Source organism: Hemiscyllium ocellatum, chromosome 8 (genome assembly GCF_020745735.1).
Source record: "Hemiscyllium ocellatum isolate sHemOce1 chromosome 8, sHemOce1.pat.X.cur, whole genome shotgun sequence".
NCBI classification, from domain to species: Eukaryota; Metazoa; Chordata; class Chondrichthyes; order Orectolobiformes; family Hemiscylliidae; genus Hemiscyllium; species Hemiscyllium ocellatum.
In genome coordinates this window covers 74279805-74301675 of record NC_083408.1, presented here as the reverse complement: position 1 = coordinate 74301675, position 21871 = coordinate 74279805, and the positions used below count along the sequence as shown (strand labels likewise).

The window sequence follows — 21871 nt, the reverse complement described above, 5'->3', positions numbered from 1 at the left end:
GTTCTGAGATTAGTTACAACAACAGCATAAGCTGAATCTATTTTATTTGGTTCTGTGATCATTGCATTGTTTTTCTTAGAAGGGAAGCCTGGTGAGATTTCTTACCATATCTAAGCTAACTACCTTGCCCTAAGGTGTCCCTCCCACCTGATTCGAATCCTTTCTCACCATTCCCAGAGCGATTCAGCACTCAGCACATGTCTGCTGATTGATTGGAATCCCTTCCACCAATGTCATCTTTCAAAGTCCACTATGCACCCAGACAAGTATTGGCAGTCCAGTGTTGCCCCTCACCAGCAATGACCTGGGTAAAGCAGCAACAAAGCCATGCAGCTCATGGCACAGAGGCATGGCTGACACCCCCATGATAGAATGCTGCACCCAGTTCTCATCTACAGGAGCTGGGTATCAATCAGGTCCTTGCTGATTTGTAGTGCCCACTGCAGCTGAGCTCGACCATACTCAAGAAGAGCTTCTTACTCCCCAACATCCTCCTCCTCAGAAGGGTGCTCCCATTCCCTCAATTCCTCAGATATATCATGTCTCCTCCTTCTGTGGTCCAATTGCACAGATCACAGCATGTCAAGATGATATGGCACAGTCTTACTATACTGGAGGAGCCCCCAAGACTGGTCCAAGTGACAGAATCACATTTTCAGTGGCTCTGTCATCTGCCCCAAAAGGGCACTGGTCACCAACTTGGTGAAGATGCCGCACTGGCAGAGTGACCAACATATAACAAATAATGAGTGGCATAGATAGAGTCAATAGCCCTAGACTTTTCAGCTGAAAATGTGTTGCTGGTTAAAGCACAGCAGGTCAGGCAGCATCCAAGGAATAGGAAATTTGACGTTTCGGGCATAAGCCCTTCATCAGGAATGCCCGAAACGTCGAATTTCCTATACCTTGGATGCTGCCTGACCTGCTGTGCTTTAACCAGCAACACATTTTCAGCTGTGATCTCCAGCATCTGCAGACCTCATTTTTTAGCCCTAGACTTTTCCCCAGGCAGGATTGACTGGTATGAGGAGTCATAGTTTGAAGATATTAGGACGAAGGTATAAAGGAGATGTCAGAGGTTGTGAATGCATGGAATGCACTGCCAGCTGTATATTGGGGACATTTAAGCGACTGCTGGACATGCACATGGATAGCAATGAGTTGAGGAGTGCGTAGGTTACGTTACTATATTTTACATTAGGATTAAACCTTGGCACAACATCGTGGGCCAAAGGGCCTGTTCTATGCTGTACTTTTCTATGTTCTATAACATCTAAAAGGAGGGTACCTGCTTTGTTCTGAACCCCTTCCCATTCCAGACCCATATCAGTCATAAAGCAGTGCTTCGCTCCTCCCACAGCACCCTTGCAAATTTCACAAGAAGTTTGACATTTTTACACCTCTATGAGTTACCTTCTGCAGCACTGAAATGGCAATGTTAGATTTGCCAGCACAAATGACATGGTGCAAATACTCTTTGATCAGTGTTTGACGCCTGAGCACATTCAAACAGCATGCATTGCAAATAGGCAAAGGAATGCTTGCAATTAAATATAGCAACAGTCCTAGTGTGCAAGAGATGTGGATTCCATGCTTTCACCATCAAACTGACTTGACTCCACTCACTCTTGAGGAGGTACAGCCATTTTCCACTTGTATTTAGCATCAAGAGAAGCACAAGTGGTGACAGTGAAGGCAGCTCATGGTGGACACGCTCAGCTCTGCTTGGTCACCGGGCTCTTCCTCAGATCCCCTGTGTCTTCTTTTACCTCACAGTATCCTGATAATCTGTTTCTACCTATCCTTCACATGGAGATCCATTACATTGGACTTTGCATCTAACCATCCTGCTTATCCTTGAACCCTGACATTACACCTTAATGATGCCTACTTTGGTCCTCTATGCATGCTTTGTGTAGGCCTCCATATTTGTCACCATTGATAATCCACCTCTCATAGCTTACCATACCTTCCCATACACATTGAGCTTCTCCCCCAGCACCAGGCTTGTTTCCATCCTCAACATTTCAACTCCCCCTCCCACTCTGCCGAGGACATGGAGGTCCTGGGCCTCCTTCACCGCCGCTCCCTCACCACCAGACACCTGGAGGTCTTCAACCCCAGGGTATCAATGTGGACATCAACAGTTTCCTCATTTCCCCTTCCCCCACCTCACCCTAGTTCCAAACTTCCAGCTCAGCACTGTCCCCATGACTTGTCCGGACTTGTCCTCCCTGCCTAGCTCCTTTTTCACCTATCCACTCCACCCTCTCCTCCCTGACCTCTCACCTTCATCCCCTCCCCCACTCACCCATTGTACTCTATGCTACTTTCTCCCCACCCCCACCCTCCTCTAGCTTATCTCTCCATGCTTCAGGCTCACTGCCTTTATTCCTGATGAAGGGCTTTTGAACGAAACGTCGATTTCGCTGCACTTTGGATGCTGCCTGAACTACTGTGCTCTTCCAGCACCACTAATCCAGAATCTGGTTTCCAGCATCTGCAGTCATTGTTGTTACCTTGTTTCCATCTCTGTACATGCCTTGATTTTCTTTGTCCAGCCTTGACTGCTCCATCCCTTTTAGTTTTGATCTCCTGATTGCACATACAGGTTCCCCTTACACCTTCCTCAACATTTGACACATGACCCTCAGGTCTGTATTCATCCTAATTTTTTGACTGACTTCAACAGATAGCCTATGGAGACAACTGACCAGACCCCTAACCCATTGTATTTGCATATCCCCAACTGACACGACAGAATTACCCTGAAAGCAAGTGCTGATTCTACAGGGCTGACCATTACCAACTCCCCAGGCTGTATTTAGAGGTATCCGCTGACCATGCTGGGCACAAGTGGATGGATGACAGAGGCCAAGCCACTAGGTTGTATGCAGATTGTGCCCATGACTGACAGTACAGGATTCCCTGAATCACAACAACCTGCCTTGACTGTTCTGTGGACCAGCCGCTATGTACTTTCCAGCATTGCCATTCAATTGAATAAATTCTCATTGTGCTTGTCATGGAGGCAGCTATCACATACTTTAGATATTGGATTGATGCCTGGGAGAGATGTATAGCAAGACTCTCACCCTATCCCCGCACAAGAAAGTTCTCACTGACAAGTACGATAAGCAGACTGTCTATTTCTCTGCACAAAAGAACAGATCAATATTGCAGTACTGGTAGCCTTTGTCTCTGGCTGAAATGCTAATTTTTAACAATAATGGTACATCATAACAAGACAAGGTAAGGAAAGGTGTGGATTCTGACAGCATGCAGTAAGGCACCAGGTGAGCAAGTGCTAAGAGAGCAAATGAGCAGTCCTGAGATGCAGCTTGGTCTAATCGGTGAGCTGAATAACTCACTGTGTGTGCAATATCCATAAAGCTGCCATTCAATTCTCTTTTGCTGTGCACCCGGTAATGCAGGTCTGTGCTGTCTAAGGGTCCTGAAAGTGGATTGGAGAAGTACCAGGAGGATTGTGAGCAGTGGTGAATGTCAGATGTTAGTGTCCAAGGTCAAGGATGCTCATGACTGGTGCCCATGGATCATGCCTTGAGATCTTGTTTGGTATTGAATAACATGAGTGTCTCTGCAGCTAGTGGTGAGCTGAAGTCATGAGGGACTTGCTCCAACTTCCATATCAATTTTTCTCAACATTATTTGGCATGTTTGGTATGATGGGAATCTGAATATTAATGAAGCAAGTTGTGGCCTGAATAAAACAAGTAACAATCTATAGAACATAGAACATAGAACATAGAACAATACAGCACAGAACAGGCCCTTCGGCCCACGATGTTGTGCCGAACATCTATCCTAGATTAAGCACCCATCCATGTACCTATCCAATTGCTGCTTAAAGGTCGCCAATGATTCTGACTCTACCACTCCCACGGGCAGCGCATTCCATGCCCCCACCACTCTCTGGGTAAAGAACCCACCCCTGACATCTCCCCTATACCTTCCACCCTTCACCTTAAATTTATGTCCCCTTGTAACACTCTGTTGTACCCGGGGAAAAAGTTTCTGACTGTCTACTCTATCTATTCCTCTGATCATCTTATAAACCTCTATCAAGTCACCCCTCATCCTTCGCCGTTCCAACGAGAAAAGGCCGAGAACTCTCAACCTATCCTCGTATGACCTATTCTCCATTCCAGGCAACATCCTGGTAAATCTTCTCTGCACCCTCTCCAAAGCTTCCACATCTTTCCTAAAGTGAGGCGACCAGAACTGCACACAGTACTCCAAATGTGGCCTAACCCAAGTCCTGTACAGCTGCAACATCACTTCACGACTCTTGAATTCAATCCCTCTGCTAATGAACGCTAATACACCATAGGCCTTCTTACAAGCTCTATCCAAATGAGTGGCAACTTTCAAAGATCTATGTACATAGACCACAAGATCCCTCTGTTCCTCCACCTGACTAAGAACCCTACCGCTAACCCTGTATTCCGCATTCTTATTTGTTCTTCCAAAATGGACAACCTCACACTTGGCAGGGTTGAACTCCATCTGCCACTCTTCAGCCCAGCTCTGCATCATATCTAAGTCCCTTTGCAGCCGACAACAGCCCTCCTCACTGTCCACAACTCCACCAATCTTCGTATCATCTGCAAATTTACTGACCCACCCTTCGACTCCCTCATCCAAGTCATTAATAAAAATTACAAACAGCAGAGGACCCAGAACTGATCCCTGCGGAACTCCACTTGTAACTGGGCTCCAGGCTGAATATTTACCATCTACCACCACTCTCTGACTTCGACCGGTTAGCCAGTTTTCTATCCAATTGGCCAAATTTCCCTCTATCCCTCCTGACTTCCGCATAAGCCTACCATGGGGAACCTTATCAAATGCCTTACTAAAATCCATATACACTACATCCACTGCTCTACCCTCATCCACATGCTTGGTCACCTCCTCAAAGAATTCAATAAGACTTGTAAGGCAAGACCTACCCTTCACAAATCCGTGTTGGCTGTCCCTAATCAAGCAGTGTCTTTCCAGATACTCATAAATCCTATCCCTCAGTACCCTTTCCATTACTTTGCCTACCACAGAAGTAAGACTAACTGGCCTGTAATTCCCGGGGTTATCCCTATTCCCTTTTTTGAACAGGGGCACAACATTCGCTACTCTCCAGTCCCCTGGTACCACTCCCGTTGACAGTGAAGACGAAAAGATCATTGCCAACGGTACTGCAATTTCCTCTCTTGCTTCCCACATAATCCTAGGATATATCCCGTCAGGCCCGGGGGACTTGTCTATCCTCAAGTTGCTCAAAATGTCCAACACATCTTCCTTCCTAACAAGTATCTCTTCTAGCTTACCAGTCCGTTTCACACTCTCCTCTTCAACAATACGGTCCCTCTCGTTCGTAAATACTGAAGAAAAGTATTCATTCAAGACCTCTCCTATCTCTTCCGACTCAATACACAATCTCCCACTACTGTCCTTGATCGGACCTACCCTCGTTCTTGTCATTCTCATGTTTCTCACATACGCATAAAATGCCTTGGGGTTATCCTTGATCCTATCCGCCAAGGATTTTTCATGCCCTCTCTTAGCTCTCCTTATCCCTTTCTTCAGGTCCCTTCTGGCTATCCTGTATCCCTCCACTGCCCTGTCCAAACCCTGTTTCCTCAACCTTATGTAAGCCTCCTTCTTCCTCTTTACTAGACATTCAACCTCCCTCGTCAACCAAGGCTCCCTCACACGACCATTTCTTTCCTGCCTGATAGGTACATACATATCAAGGATACGTCGTATCTGCTCCTTGAAAAAGTTCCACATTTCCACCACATCCTTCCCTGACAGCCTATGCTCCCAACTTATGCTCCTCAAATCCTGTCTTACAGCATCGTAATTTCCCTTCCCCCAATTGTAAAATCTACCCTGTTGTGCGCACCTATCTCTCTCCATAACCAAGGTGAAAGTCACAGAATTGTGGTCACCATCACCAAAATGTTCACCCACTAACAAGCCCATCACTTGTCCCGGTTCATTACCGAGTACCAAATCCAATATGGCCTCCCCTCTGGTTGGACAATCTACATACTGAGTTACAAAAGCTTCCTGGACACACTGCACAAACACCGCCCCATCCAATCTACTTGATCTAAAGAGCTTCCAGTCAATATTTGGGAAGTTGAAGTCGCCCATGACTACGACCCTGTGACTTCTGCACCTTTCCAAAGTCTGTTTCCCAATCTGTTTCTCCACATCTCTGCTGCTATTGGGGGGCCTATAGTAAACACCCAACAAGGTGACTGCACCTTTCCTATTTCTGACTTCAGCCCATACCACCTCCAAATGCAGATCCCCCTCAAACTTCCTTTCTGCAGCCGTTATACCATTTCTAATTAACAATGCCACCCCCCCTCCTTTTTTACCACCCTCCCTAATCTTACTGAAACATCTGTAACCAGGAACCTCCAACAACCATTCCTGTCCCTCATCTATCCACGTTTCCGTGATGGCCACAACATCGCCTTTTCACAGCAGAGAGTGGCGCAAGCTGGGCGGAAGTTAGGTTGGAGCGCAGAGCTGGTCGGGAAGGTAAGTGATTGATATTTAAAGAACTTACCTCGACACCAACGGTCTTTTCACCGCAGAGAGCGGCGCGAGCTGGGCGGAAGTGAGGTTGGAGCGCAGAGCTGGTCGGGAAGGTAAGTGATTGATATTTGAGTGGGTGTGTTCTAGACCCCAGGCCCTACTTCGTAGGGCCTCCCTCCCATCCTCCTCCTCTAACCTAACTTTAAAGTCCACAGGTAAGCGACTCAGTGTTATTGACTCAGTGTTCTTGTTTTGGAGACAAAGTGTACAGTCATGGCAGCGCAGGCAGTGGAATGTTCCTCCTGCAGGATGTTTGAGGTAGGGGTGACCACCGATACTCCTGCCGACTTCGTCTGCAGGAAACGCAGTCAGATCCTGCTCCTCACCGAATGAGTTAGGGAACTGGAACTGGAGTTGGATGAACTGAGGATTATTCGAGAGGCTGAGAGGGTGATTGATAGAAGCTACAGGGACATAGTTACGCCAGAGAACAGAGGTAGCTGGGTAACAGTTAGAGGTGGGAAGGGGAAGAAGCAGGCAGTGCAGGGTTCCCCTGTGGTCGTTCCCCTAAACAATAGGTATACAGCTTTGGAAACTGTTGCGGGGGACAGCCTTGCAGGTGTAAGCTGCAGTGATGGGGTCTGTGGCATGAGGTCGGGGTCTGTGGCATGAGGTCTGGCTCTGAGACTCAGAAGGGAAAGGGGGAGAGGAGGAGAGGGCTAGTTATAGGAGACTCTCTAGTTAGAGGGACGGACAGGCGGTTCTGTGGACATGGGCGAGACTCTCAGATGGTTTGTTGCCTCCCGGGTGCCAGGGTCCGTGATGTCTCGGACCGCGTCTTCAGAATCCTTAAGGGGGAGGGTGTGCAGCTAGAAGTCGTGGTACACATTGGCACCAACGACATAGGTAGGAAGAGGGGTGGGGAGGTCATTCAAGAGATCAGGGAGTTAGGCTGGAAGCTAAAAGCTAGGACAGACAGAGTCGTCATCTCTGGGTTGTTGCCGGTGCCACGTGACAGTGAGGCAAGGAATAGGGAGAGAGTGCAGTTGAACACGTGGCTGCAAGGATGGTGTAGGAGGGAGGGCTTCAGGTATTTGGACAATTGGACTGCATTCTGGGGAAGGTGGGACCTGTACAAACAGGACGGGTTGCACCTGAACCAGAAGGGCACCAATATCCTGGGGGTTAGGTTTGCTAGTACTCTTCGGGGGGGTTTAAACTAATTTGGCAGGGGGATGGGATCCGGACTTGTAGTCCAGCAAGTAAGCTAGCTGTTTGTCAGGATGTCCAAGAATGTAGGGAGGCTGTGGAGAAGGTAGCACTGACAGGGAATACTTGCGGACACAGAGATGGGCTCAAGTGTGTATACTTCAACGCAAGGAGTATCAGAAATAAGGTGGGTGAACTTAAGGCTTGGATCGGTACCTGGGAGTATGATGTTGTGGCCATCACGGAAGTATAATCCCCTTCAATTGACAACTCACCACTGCCTAATGAGAATCTAGCCTTGCATCAGAAAAGATGCATCAAGTTGCTTCTGAAGTCAAGATAGGCCATGTCAGACTTGTCTTGCACTATTCTACCACAAGGTCTGGTATAGCCAAGGATGTTCAGTATCCCATATTTTACTTATTTGCAATACTATTATAATTCATACCTAAAAATAGTTCATGGTTAGATCTTTATCATCATAACATGCATTTCTAAGTAATATTTTGTCTACTGGGTCCCCTTATTTGTGTCTCTCCACATTTGCAATAAGTATGAAAGAGTTCTTAGTAAGTATGTAAAGTTAAAAGGATTCCATTTACTCATTCACTTAGAAAGTTTGTAGATTTTATTGCTGCATTGTCGAATGCAAGTGCCAATGAAAAGCAGATACTAAGGTATACTGAGGACTGCAGATCATGAGGACTGCAGATGCTGGAAAGTCAGAATTGATAAAGTGTGGAGCTGGAAAAAGCATAGCAGGTCAAACAGCATCAGAAGAGCAGGAGGGTTGACATTTCGGGCAGGACCCTTCATCAGAGCTGGGCAGGGGGAAGGGGGCTGAGAAACAAATGGGGGGTGGGGGTGGGGAATGGTAGATGGAATGGCAATAGGTGGATGCAGGTGAGAGGTAAATGAAATTGGTCAGTGGGAAGGGTGAAGAAGATAGGTGGAAAGGTGGTTAGGTGACTCTTACCAGTGGCCTGACCTCCTTCAGGTGGATTAGTCTCGCTCTCACTCCAATCATGCTGAAATAAAATGTCTTGAGGGCCTTGGCAAACTCAGCATCCCAGCTGGGAAATGGGGACTTTTGATCAGATCGATCATTAGCGGATTTCATTGGACCCCCATTTGTAACTAATCCTGGTGAGAAGTTTGGGAGTTAGTTTTCTGGCAATGAATGATAGGTGACATAACATTCAACAAAGCACAATAATAACAGTTAGTATTACCGGGGCTTGAGGGGAGGTTTCTCAGCCTTTCGAGTTCCCTTTGCATTTTGATGTTTTCACTTTTTAAGCTTCGGTTTGCATCTTTGAGGTTTTCAATCTCTTCTTCCAACATTTTGAGTTGCTCAGATAATTTGGATCTACATTTCTCAGAATCCTACATTTGACAACAATGAATCATATTAAAGATTTGTTTGAAATTATTTCCTTTTGGTGAAAAGAGGCTGCTTCTTTCATCAGAAGGAAAGACCATAAGATCATAAGACCAAAGGAACAGAAATTAGGCCATTTTGTCCATTGAATCTGTTCCGCCATTCGATCATGGCTGACAGGTTTTTCGAACTCATTTTCCCGCTTTCTCCCCATAACCTTTGACCCCTTGGCAAACCAAAACCTATCTATCTCTGCCTTAAATATACTTAATGGCCTGGCCTCCACAGCCCTCTGTGGCAATGAATGCCACAGATTCACCATCCTCTGCTCTAAAGGATCTTCCCTTTACTCTAAGGCTATGCCCTTGGTCCTCATTTCTCCTGCCAATGGAAATATCTTCTCAATGTCCACTCTATTCAGGTTATTTAATATTCTATCATTTCAATTAGATCCACCCTCATCCTTCTAAACTCCATCGAATATAGTCCCAGAGTCCTCAAATGTTCCTCATATATTAAGCCTTTCACTCCTGGGATCATTTTCATGAACCTCCTGTGGATCAACTCCAGTACCAATGCACCTTCCTGAGATATGGGAACCTAAATGTGGCCTGACCAGAGCCTTATAAAGTCTCAAACGCACAACCCTGCTTTGATATTCTAGTCCTCTCGAGATGAATGACAACATTATATTTTCCTTCCTAATTACTGACTCAATCTGCAAGTTTGCATTAAGAGAACCCTGGACTGGGACTCCCAAGTCCCTTTGCACTCCAGATTTCTGAATTTTCTCCCCATTTAGAAAATAGTCCATGCCTCTATTCTTCCAACCAAAGTGAATGACCTCACATTTTTCCACGTTGTACTCCATCTGCCACTTCTTAGCCCACTCTCCTAACCAGCTTCCCTGCCTCCTCAATACTACCTGCCCCCTACCTATCTTTGTATCATCTGCAAACTTAGCCAGAACACCCTCAGATCCTTCATCCAGATCATTAATGTACAAAGTGAAAAGTTGTGGCCCCAACACTGACCCTGGTTGAACACAACTCGTCAGTGGCTTCCATCCAGAGAAGGACCCTTTTATCCCCACACTCTGCCTTCTGCCAAACAGCCAATATTCTATCAATGCTAATACCTTGCCTCTAACACCAAGACATTAATGATTGCAGATTATATCTAACACTAAATATTAGTTCTTGCTGCAAAATGGAAGACAGTTAGGAGTGGTCTACATGTTTGAAAACTGATGCAAATAAGTATGAATCAACTGAAAGCTAATATTTCTAGTGCTGAAAAATCCTGTAATGAACAGATTCAGCATACCTGTGGTACTGATGTCCATTGATTTCTATAGCACAAATCCAACAGCACACTATCATTACCAGCTAGTGCAACATGAGCAAATTCAGTCTCCATTTCTTGACAAACTTCTGAAAAACAGAGTTTGGTTACTTTTCCATTTCTTTATAAACTTGTTTCTTCTGCACTTGAGTATTTTATGGATCTGCTTTGACCAAGTAAGACCAACATTGAAAACCTCTGCATTTTTAAGGTCCATCAGATTGAGAAGGCAATGGAATATTGGAATATGGTGGTTGAGGACAAGGAGAATAAAGGAAGAGTAAAGGAAAGGTTGGGGAGAAAAGAGGAGAGCAAAGGGCGTTGGAAAAGTGCAGGGAGAGAGAATTGGAGAGGGGAGAGGAAGATTAGGAAATGAGGGGTAGGAAGTGAGATGGGTGAGGGAAAAGTTGTAAAATGAGTGAATACTGAAATAGTTAATCTGTAGAGAAAATTTAAGAGGTATTCTTTGTTGAAGAAGGAGGGTGTTGGAGGTGACTAATTTTGCAGAAGTATAATGTACAGAATCAGAAAGGAAATTGGATAAATACCTGAAGAGAAATGATTTTACAGGGCTGTGGCAAAAGATCAGGATAATGTAATTAATTGGATCACTCAATCAAAGAGCAGATACTGAGCTGATGGGCAATTAGTTTCCTTGTGTGTTGTATCCTACATGATACATTGACAGCCAATATTGCCACTAATAGATTCCCAACTAATTTTAGACAGAAAGTGAAAATTTCGAACAGTCATCCATAGAAGAAAACACCAATTGACCAATGTTGAATATAGCTGTTACAGCTGCTAAAAAATGCTTAGAATGGAAATCAATCATTTGCTGTATCAAGTCCATGACTAGCTGGCACTGTATGTCTTTTTAAAATTTTAGAATGCAAGTTACCAGAGACAAAGCCAAGCATTGGGAATTTCTAATAATGAAATACTCCATCACATTCAACATTCTAATACATATGCATTTGGCTCTGCCTCAGGCATTACCCTCTCATCTGGAGCACAGACATGTAGCTTGCTACACATTTCTAGAGCCTAGCCTTTATTCATCACTTAGAGTAAGCCATTGACCAATTTGGCTCCTCACCTCCTTCAAGTTAAGCACCAACACTGTGTTTACATCTCTTCCACCTGATGATGTCAAAAATGAGAATTCCAAATGAGCAAAACTGCAACAACAGGGCCTAAGCATAATCCATCACTTGGTTCGCTATAATGCAGTAGCTGTGAGGTTTTAATAACAATACAGGGGATTAAATTGCATTTTTTCATATCAGATTTTCTTCATGCCTGTAAAATGTTTGAATCTCACTTCACACACCTTGCAAACCCCACAGCTCCAGTACTACTGCATGTGTTTTCAAATAGCTGAGGAAATCTGCAGTAACATGTTGAATCATGAAGCACATTGTGTAATCCATTTCAAAGTTGGCATTATTCCACACAGCAGGGGTATAGAACATTGCAGGAAGCCCATACATCATAAACCTGTACACACAAGAAGATATTTGTGAACAAAATCATTGTATGTTTGAAACACAACACTCTGAAACTCTGTGATGTTAAAATCGGAAATTTATACTAAATATTGACAAATCTATTGCTTTACATATTGATAATGTACTATAACATTGCTGAGAATTGATATTAATATCTTCAGATGCGCTTTAAATACATGTTATAGAGATTTTACTGGTTATAGATTAAGATTTAAACCAAAATAGATGTGGAGAAACTTCAATTACAATTGTTAACAGTTGTTTTAAATATTCTTCATCATCTGATAGAATTATAAGTCACACATTTCTAGTAACAGAGGACTTGAATTCTTTTGTAGTGTTGATGTGACTTACACCTGAATTTTCCACTTGGCATTTGTTGTTGATTTAAATCTGGAACAAATTAGTGTTAAATATTCTTCACAGTCTGTGTAGTTTATTAAGCAGCATGTAAACATGACTGAAGTGGTATATGGTATAAGAATGTATGGAGGCATCTAAATGTACCAACATTAAATATTTTGCCATGCTAGTGTTAGTAATGCTTTCATGTAATTGGTGCTCCACTCGACTGTGTTATGTGATAAGTTTGAAATCTCAACTGAATTGTTCCCAGTAGGAAGATAGTCACTGAAAGCAGCATGTTTCTCCAGAAGGAAGGAGAGACCATACTCCCACCAGGAAACTTGAAGAATTGATCTATTCAATGCCAGAATTGACTCTCTACAAAGCTGTTGAGCTCTTAGAATTTTGTTAAAGACTATCTGGCACAAGAGCAGCCAGCACTTTACGTACTCTATTGTTTTATAACAGGAACAGGCAGAAAATTGCTGCAAATCAGAGTCTTTTATATGTAACAGCATCACTACTGAGTTTCTGTGGCCCACTTAGGAGGAGGTGGAAGAAATTTTGGAAAAAGGTTGTGTCTAATTGTGAGCTGCTCATTGAAATAAAACCTCAGACGTTTGAATGCTTTGCATGTCACTGATGTATGTAGATGACAGCTGGGAAATCTCACCCAATTTGAACTCCTCTGCTGCTGTTTCCTTGGATCCATTTCACTCCTAAACATAGACTAATCTGCATTTGAAAGTCCATGCGTTTTCCCAGCAGATCATCAGGGTCAACAATGACAGATTCCTCTCCCAGTGGGCTAAATGGGGAATGTACGTAAATTATATCAGTTTTCTACAAATGCATCTTCTCTCAAGTGCTCACTTTTCAATTGAAACTAGTAAAAAAGAATGAGGTGACTTGGTTTGCTTTTGGAAAAATTATGCTCTGAAATCCTGACTATAGGAGAACTTTTACAAAGTCTGTAATATAGTGATGAATATCTCCAGGTAGCAATAATAATTCTTATATCAAAATATAAATATTCTGAATGTGTAGGATTCTAAAATGCATGAAATATAAGCAACTCAAGCATGGCGAATACACAGATCTGTATATATTGCACAGTAATGAGATAGATCAGTCAGCTCAACAGGCCTTAGATACATTTGTACTGTACTTCATATACGGGACCCTCCCCCACCTCTCTACCCCTAACTCCATATACACCATTTACTAATCCAACCTTTGTAAATTTCTTGATATCTTACATTAATCTCTTTTCTCCTGGAATTCTTACTTAATGGCTCGGTCAATGTTATTGCTCAGCATATTCAACAGCCTTTAAGTTTATGTGGCTCGGCAGGGATATGTATGCTTGGGTATACTTTGGGATGGGCGTATGTTTGCTTGCTGAACTGGAAGGATCATTTACAGATGTTTCATCACCATACTAGGTAACATCATCAATGAGCCTCTGGTGAAGCACTGTTGTGATGGCCCAATTTCTATTTATATGCTTAGGTTTCCTTGGGTTGGTGATGTTATTCCCTGCTCTTTTTCTCAGAGGGTGATAGATAGGATCAACATTGATGTATTTGTTGGTTGGATCCATTTGGACCCCATCTATCACTCTCAGAGGTAAAGAAGAGGAAATGACATCACAGACACAGGAAATGGCATCACCAACCCGAGGAAACTTAAACACATAAATAGAAAGTGGGCCATAACGCCAGTGCTTTACCGAAGGCGCACTGATGTTGAAATGTCTGAAAATGAACCTTCCAGCTCAGTGAGCAAACATACATCCATTATCTCAACCTGAGCTACAAACCATCTCCAAACTTGCTAATACTTTGCAATCCTTGCATAGCAAGCAGTGCCTCCCATGCAGTTTATGCACTGTTAAAAACCTTTAGTGTCTCATTCGTATTGTTTACATGTGAAGTCCTGATTATATTACAGAGCCTGGATTCATTCTTTCTCCAAGAACAAATCATTTTCAGCTCAACTAAATGTTAGGCTCATTTCAGAGAAACATACATAATTTTCCTCATTCAAAGCCAATTCATTTACAGAGGGTTAAAAATGGATGCACAAAGTAACAAATACATAATTCGTATTTGCACATTCTCCCCATGTCTGCATGGGTTTGCTCCTGTTCTCCAGTTTCCTCCCACAGTCTAAAGATATGCAGGTTAAGTGGTTTGGCTAGGCTAAAATTGCCCATAGTATCCAGGGGTATGTTAGGTGGATTAGCCATGGGAAATGCAGAGTTACAGGGATAAGGTAGGGGTTATGGGAGTGAGTGGGATGCTATTCGGACGGTCGGTGGACCTGAAGGGCCGAATGGCCAGCGATTCTCTAATTCTACAATGGTGAAGCCTCCCTGATAGGTTATTGAGGTGGAATCATTACCCTCAATCTACCTGAATTAATTTGGGGCAAGTATGATTATGTTGGTGAAAAAAATTAGCCGTATTAAAATATTCTCAAGTGACCTCAAATTTTGTTGTAGTTTGACATCAAAGAACAAAGATTGAAAGTTGAAGTGAGAACACAAGGCCAAGTGGTAAAATTCAAAGTAAAATTAATTTTCCAATTACTGTTACAGCACTTGTGAATATTTATGAAAATTTCAACAGCTACAGAGTCCTATCAAGTTGTTAGTTATTTAACTGAAAGCAAACGTCTTACTGCACAGTCACATTATCCATCATGTTTTCTACAGCTACAGTAATAAATATTTATGTTTAACACCGCTGTTATGTAATCCTGCTCTTGAGTTTACTTTGAAATGAAAATTTAGACTTGGAATACCGTTAGAAGCAGGCAGAATTAATATGATTTTTATTGGCTGAATAAATCAGAACTTGGAAAAATTCAGATCAATCTGTTGTGGCTCTGATTATATTCCTTTTAATAACTATGATGGCTATAGACTTTCTAGTAGTCAAAAGATTTTTTTTGCCATCTGCATAATGTCATTTTATCTTTCAAAGACTTGGTTCCACATTTCAAATAAAGAGGAACATTGTTGCATCATCATAGTCTTACCAGATCATAGGGGCTGCTGTCTCAGCAGAGAGAGAAGCAACTGGTTGTGAAATAACCTGAGGGCCGCCAGACTTCAGGCAAGGGAAGAGGTTGAGAAGGAGAGTCCTTCATGGTAACCACAAACTGGTGATGGGAATTGAACCCACATTGTTGGCATCACACTGCTTTGCAAACCAACAATCCAGCCAACTGAGCTAAGGCTGCTTTTAATTTAACCACTTCTCTTTAGCAACTGTACGTATGATCTCTGGTAATCCGCTGGCCCAAGTAAAATTAGACAGCATGGTGGAGGTGCTGTGCCAATCAACTATCCAACGCTACTGGAATTTTAACAGCCTGATCACCCTTTAGTAAACTGTAAGCTGTAAATGCCTAATTAATCTCTACTTAAGACGTTATTGTCATGGAGACTGGTATTTTACCAATGGCAAGGCTGCCTATGCCACATGACCAAGGCAGTTGAATAAACTCTAGGAACCTCACTTCAGATCAGGAAACAAGCCAACTGTTTGGGCACCCTCTACCCAATGGAGTATCTTTCCCTACACCCCAAAATTGATTGGTATTTGGAGGATCCAAATTATCCAATCTGATTAAACCTCCATCATGTCTCTCTATCCCAAGACCAGTATCATAGGGAGAAGAAGCAATAGTTACCTTAATTCCTGATCTCTCAATATTGTTTCCATACTTTATCAATTGAGAAAATCTCCCATCGTAAAAGCCAGAATGGCAAGTCAGTCGAACATTAGCTAACATTAACCTATAATTCATGTTAATCATCCGAGCACTGCTTAAAAAGTTGGTGAAATGCAGGAAATATAGGAACAGGAGTAGGCCATTCAGCCACTCGAACCTGTACTATACCAAAGCTGACCTGTGGTCTAACTCCATATACCAGCCTTTGGCCCATAATCTCATAATATTTATGCTTGACAAAAAATGATCTATCTCAAATTTAAAACTAACAACTGATCCAGCACCCACTGCCACTTGTGGAAAACAGTTGAAAGCTCTAACCACCCTTTGTGTGTAGAACTGCATCCTAACATCTCTGCTGAACAGTCTGGCCCTTATTTTTAGACTTTGCTCCGCAATCTAGATTTTCCAACCAGTGGAAATTGTTTAATTTTATCTATCTTGTTTTTCCTACTGAAATCTTTAAAACTTTGATCAGATCACCACTTATCCATCTAAGTTCTAGAGAAAACAGGTCTAATTTGTATAATTTCACCTCATAACCCCTGAGGTCCAGGTATCATTCTTGTAAGCCTACATTGCGCTCCTCCCAAGAGTGTTAACATTTTATGGTCATGTTTTGAGCTTACTTTCCACTTGGTGAGCAGGGCAGCAATCTGATCTGTATAATGGCCTCTTCTTTCCCTCGATAATTAATAGCCTCCACCTGGTCTTCATAAGCTATGCAATACGCCAAAGTTTCCAACCACACATGGGCACTGCAACACATTTACAATGGTTCATTTAGTAGAAAAATGGGCATTAATCATTTTATTGATGAAGTTATAATTTTTGATTATTCAATTTCAAAATGTATCAAATAGTACTGGTGTTTTATTGATGCTACCACTTTTAAAACAGAAATCTCCTCCTTGTGAGCATTCCGGTAAATGATTTGCCTTCTTCCACTGAGCATTTGAAGACCACTTAGAGATTAAAATGCAAATGGCTCTGGAATATTGTTAACAAGCTCCATTGTCTCAAAAATAATGAACCCTGCTGAGGGTTATACCCTCATTATACCCTCCTGAGATAGTTATCACACCTGTAATTTGAATTCTTGTTTAGAATTCTTCTCCATTTTAATTGCTTCATCATTGCGTTTGACTACCTTTAGTCTAAGCTTTGGAGTTCCCTCCATAAACCACTCATCCTGTCTACGACCCTATTGTCATTAAATACCTGTCTTCAAACCTAGCTATTGAACCAAGGTTTTGGACAACTCTCCTGATAATTCCTGATGTGACCATATCAAATTTAGTTTTGGAATGCTCTTGTGAGCCATCATGGTAATGTTTAATTATGTTTAAAGTGAGATACAAATTTCTTTTTGGTATTCCAACCAATAGGAGCATTGCAGAAAACAGATCTCTGAAAGCTAACCTTTTGTGAATAACATCCAATGTCATTGTGATACAGATTAAAACAAAATCCCTTTGAGACAAAAGGTTACATGGGCGATAATCAATAAAAAGCTTAATGAAAACAGAATGCTTTAACAGTACGTGCTTTCTGATTTTTACCTCCCAAGATGCAAGATTTCAACAGAATCCCAGAATGGATCTTGTTCCACCATATTAGATATTGTTCCATTTTCTAGAAAGTGCTGGTAGATGCCTTCAATTAAAAGCTTCCGATCAGTGAACTTGTCCCGTGGCCAGATCTCGACCTTGAAATAGACCATTAGCCATTTTGATTTCCCGTCACAGACTCTGAACACAGAAATAAATGCCTAGAGGACCTATTGGTTTGATCAAGTATGGCATGTGAAAGATGAACATGCTTGTACCAGTCTAGAAAAAAAAATACAAAACAAATAAAAGCCAGTTTCCAGCTTGATTAGTGGGCTACCTTCCCTGAAGGACATTAATGAATCAGTTGGGTCTTTCCAACAATCTGACAGCACATCATGATTTCCTTTTTCCTGCAACAGCCTTCAAATGACTGAATTTATTGTAATTCATTTCACAATTTATCATGGTGGAATGTGACCTTATGACCTCTGGGTATCTAATCCATATTTTGTCTGTATAGTAATGCACCCAAATGTAAGTGCTGTGCAGTGGGAATAATCGAATGCGACATCATGTTTAGAGCTCCTCATGTTAGCAACCTCTTGTCATTAGCCATGGAGGTTCTTGGCCGAGGGAAGGCACTTTGCTACAAGAAGATAGAAAAATTCAATTTTTGAATATCTCTGAAGTTCTGTTGTTGTATTCAGCTCATTATGGAATTGGCAGAGGTCCAGTAAGTTTCCAGAGAAAGTCAAAAGAAAACACATGCATGCTCACCCTTGCTGTATAATCTAGTGAATTATTTAGTGTCATTATTCTTACTGTGGGAGCAACCAGATAGAAAGAAATATTTGAATTAACTTGGCATGACTCCTTTTCCTCATAACTCAGACTTCTACATGATTGCTTGAAAGATCCTATCATACCTTTAGCCCCTGCCACAATATTGACTATGCAGAGGTTTTACTTACAGGATTACAGGTCAAATATGGGATGAGTCTCATATAAAGTCAAGGATTTTTTTTTAATTTAAGGAAAAATAAGAACAGGATTTTTATTTTACATCTTTTCACAATTTTTCATAAGTTTCTCTCTGGACAGTTAGCAGTGCTGACAAGACTGCAATTGTTACCCACTCTAATTTCCTTAAGAAGGTGACATTTGTCTTTTGTAAGTGTATGAATGTTTAAGAGGCTTTGGAGTTAAATGGATAGTATAAAACTTGACTAAGGTAAAGTACAGACTAAGCTCTTTAGTTGAAGTATTATAACACTTATTGAATGTCAATATATTGTTAGGAAAGAATGTTTCACTAATTAGAATTTTCCAAAATATTTGTGTTAACCTGATTTGATTTGAAATTCTATCTGAACAGAATAGAACTCCTGATGTCACTTACCTGATTTGTTAGCTTGTTTATTACCTTCACAATAATTTCTTTTTCTAATCCCTCTCCCTTGGCATCTGTTGACGTCAGGTTTTTCACCTCAGGTTCAAAGATAACCCCCTTCAGAAAGATGAAAATGCACAATTATATTGGTACTGCATTAAATTACCTTCCTTTGAATCATTTTAGCCTATTTTTCCTCTGTCATTTTATGTTCTTGACACCACTCATCATTTGAAGGATGCAAATTAGGAAAGTAAACTTTTCCCAGGCCACATCCATTTCTCAAATTAACCTCAGAGAGTCTTGGTATGGATTGAATACTGATGGTTTTACCTCTTTGTGGCAAATATTCATTTGAAATATGGGATATTTCTTCATGTTTTAAGTGTCTTTTGCAACTTTGGACACCCCAAAGAATTTTACATCTAACAAACTACTTCTGAAATGCAGATTCCACTGTAAATGAGAAAAGATAGCAGCCAATTTACACACAGAAAGATCCAAAAGCAAGTTGATACTCTGTATCATCTTGATTGAGGATAATCATTAATAAAGATCCTAGGAAAACATTCCTGTTCTTCAAAAAGAGGGCACAAATTCAGTTCAACATCTCACCTGCAAAAGGCACCTTTGACAGCAGGGTGGTTGCTCACTACTAGACAAATGCACTCAGGGCTCAGCAGTGGAATTGAAACTCACAAAATTTCTAACCAGGTCAGAGTGCTACCAGACTCTGCACAGCAATGTTTACTGCAACTAGAGTTGCACATTTCCACACAGTATAGGCCACAACACTCACTACATTTTATTCTTTGGAGATCATTTTAATCAGGGTCTTGTTGGTGCATTTGATGTAAACATTCAAGACATGCAAAACCGAAGCCAATCCATCCATTCTCAGGTTTAACAAAGGCAGGGAGAGGGGATGTCTGTCATTCTACTTTAATAACATGGATTGGCCATTTGTATACTGTAACAAGGCTGTGAGCTTCCCATTAAGCCTCTTTTACAAGTTTAGCATTGACTGGCCTGTATTCCTTGGCAGCTCAAGGAATGCAGGCACTGCTTCAGGAAGAGATATGTGCCCTTATTGAGCTGCTTGTAGACCTATAGGACTAGGTGGAGTCAATGTAGCCTGAGTATTAATCCCTTCAGAACCATTGTCTTTTCAAACATTTTTGCTAAGCATTTTTTCCCTATTGTTATCTCATAATAGAGTCATTATCTGGAGGACCTTTAATCCCATGAATTTTCTTCAGAGAGGAAATCTCTCTCCTACTTCAGATAGTTACCACATAACATTATATAGGGACCTTCATTCTTATAAATGTCCATCATGGAAGATGGCAGCTGTGTTGAAACAAGTACAAGCCTGCTGACTGAGCCCTGGCTGTATACTTGGTAATGCTGAGTGTCCTCAGAGTATCCTTTCCTATACAGTTTTTCCAAAGGGAAGCTGGAATAACTAGTTTTTTTTGTCATAAACTTGGAAATTGTTTGTGCTTGTGGAATGCTGTCAGAGGTCACAGTATGTATTCTTGATCATCTCACGGGATTTCAGGTCTAGCCATTGTTCCACATAGTACTGTCAATTTTTACTGAGCCTTTTTTTGGCTTAGTGGTGGTAATTTCTTCTTGGCCACATGAAGTATTTCTTTTATGCCGTTGTAAGTAATTTCCAAAGATTTGTCTCTTCCTATTTCTCACCATGGTTCAACTTTCTCTGAAGTTGGATAGTTTATGTAACATTGTATTGAATTCTTCAATCAATTTTTAGATTGTATATTATATTCGTATTATTGATTGTTATGTGGCAATCCATCAATTTCATGCTTTGAAAATCTGTTTACTTGTAATAATCTATCATTGGTTTGCTCATTAGAGTTTCCCATTTTTATCAGTGTTTTCCACCTTTTAAATAATCTAAATAGTGGCTACCATTTATCCTAATATTTCAATTAAAGCAAAATACTGTGAATGTTGGAAATCTAACCGAAACACAGTGAATGCTGGAGAAACTCAGCAGGTCTAAAAGTGTCAGTAAATAAAATAGTTAATGTTTTGAGTCCAGTATGACTCTTCTTCAGAAATACGGTTTCAACCTAAATACATTCTGAGGCCTCCCTGATCCTGGTTTAAACTTATCCCTGGTCTAAAGTTCTTTTCTGACCTTTTTACTGTTTCTTGCAGCTTCGCCTGCTATAAATTAATGATGATGGTGATGACACTGTTTTTGTACTCCCTTGGTCTTCACAATATTTATCATAAAGTTACTCCTGGCTCCTTCAGGCATCTCTACCTTTACATCCTGGACCCAGTGGGTGTTCCTTATCGGGTCTGCCAGGGTCACTCAACTCCTGACCTCATTATAGCCTTGGTTCAGATATAAGTTAGAGAGGTGAATTCCAGAAGTGAGGTGAGAGTGACAGCACTTTACATTAAGGCTGCATTCAACCAAGTGTGGTATCAAGGACCCCTAGCAAAACATGAATCAATGGGTATCACGAGGCAAACCCTTGGCTAGTTGGAGTCATACCTGACACAAAGGAAGATGATTGTTGGAGATCATCTCAGTCATCACAGCTCCAGGACAAATCTGCAAGATTTCCTCAGGGTAGTGTCTTAGGTCTAAGTATCTTCAACTGCCACATCAATGACCTCCATCCGTCATAAGGTCAGAAGTGGAAATGTCCACCAATGATTGCACAATGTTCAGCACCATTCACAACTCCTCAGATACTGAAGGAGTCCATGTTGAAATGCAAAATGATCTGGATAATATCCAGATTAGGGCTGACAAGTGACAAGCAACATTAATTCCACT

At 41.7% G+C, this 21871-nt stretch overlaps 1 protein-coding gene across 1 annotated transcript in view; it reads right to left on the bottom strand.

Annotated features, from left to right (window-relative positions):
- The window catches only part of LOC132818194 (kinesin-like protein KIF28), a 95441-nt gene that overhangs the window by 25136 nt on the left and 48434 nt on the right, over nt 1-21871 (bottom strand). Inside the window, exons 15-22 of the mRNA XM_060828972.1 lie at nt 19057-19164; nt 17667-17812; nt 16734-16862; nt 13034-13168; nt 11838-12004; nt 10487-10593; nt 9012-9165; nt 8756-8922 (exon numbers count right to left, since the gene is read on the bottom strand). Coding sequence (XP_060684955.1) covers nt 8756-8922; nt 9012-9165; nt 10487-10593; nt 11838-12004; nt 13034-13168; nt 16734-16862; nt 17667-17812; nt 19057-19164 — 1113 coding nt within the window. The remainder of the gene's footprint in view (nt 1-8755; nt 8923-9011; nt 9166-10486; nt 10594-11837; nt 12005-13033; nt 13169-16733; nt 16863-17666; nt 17813-19056; nt 19165-21871) is intronic.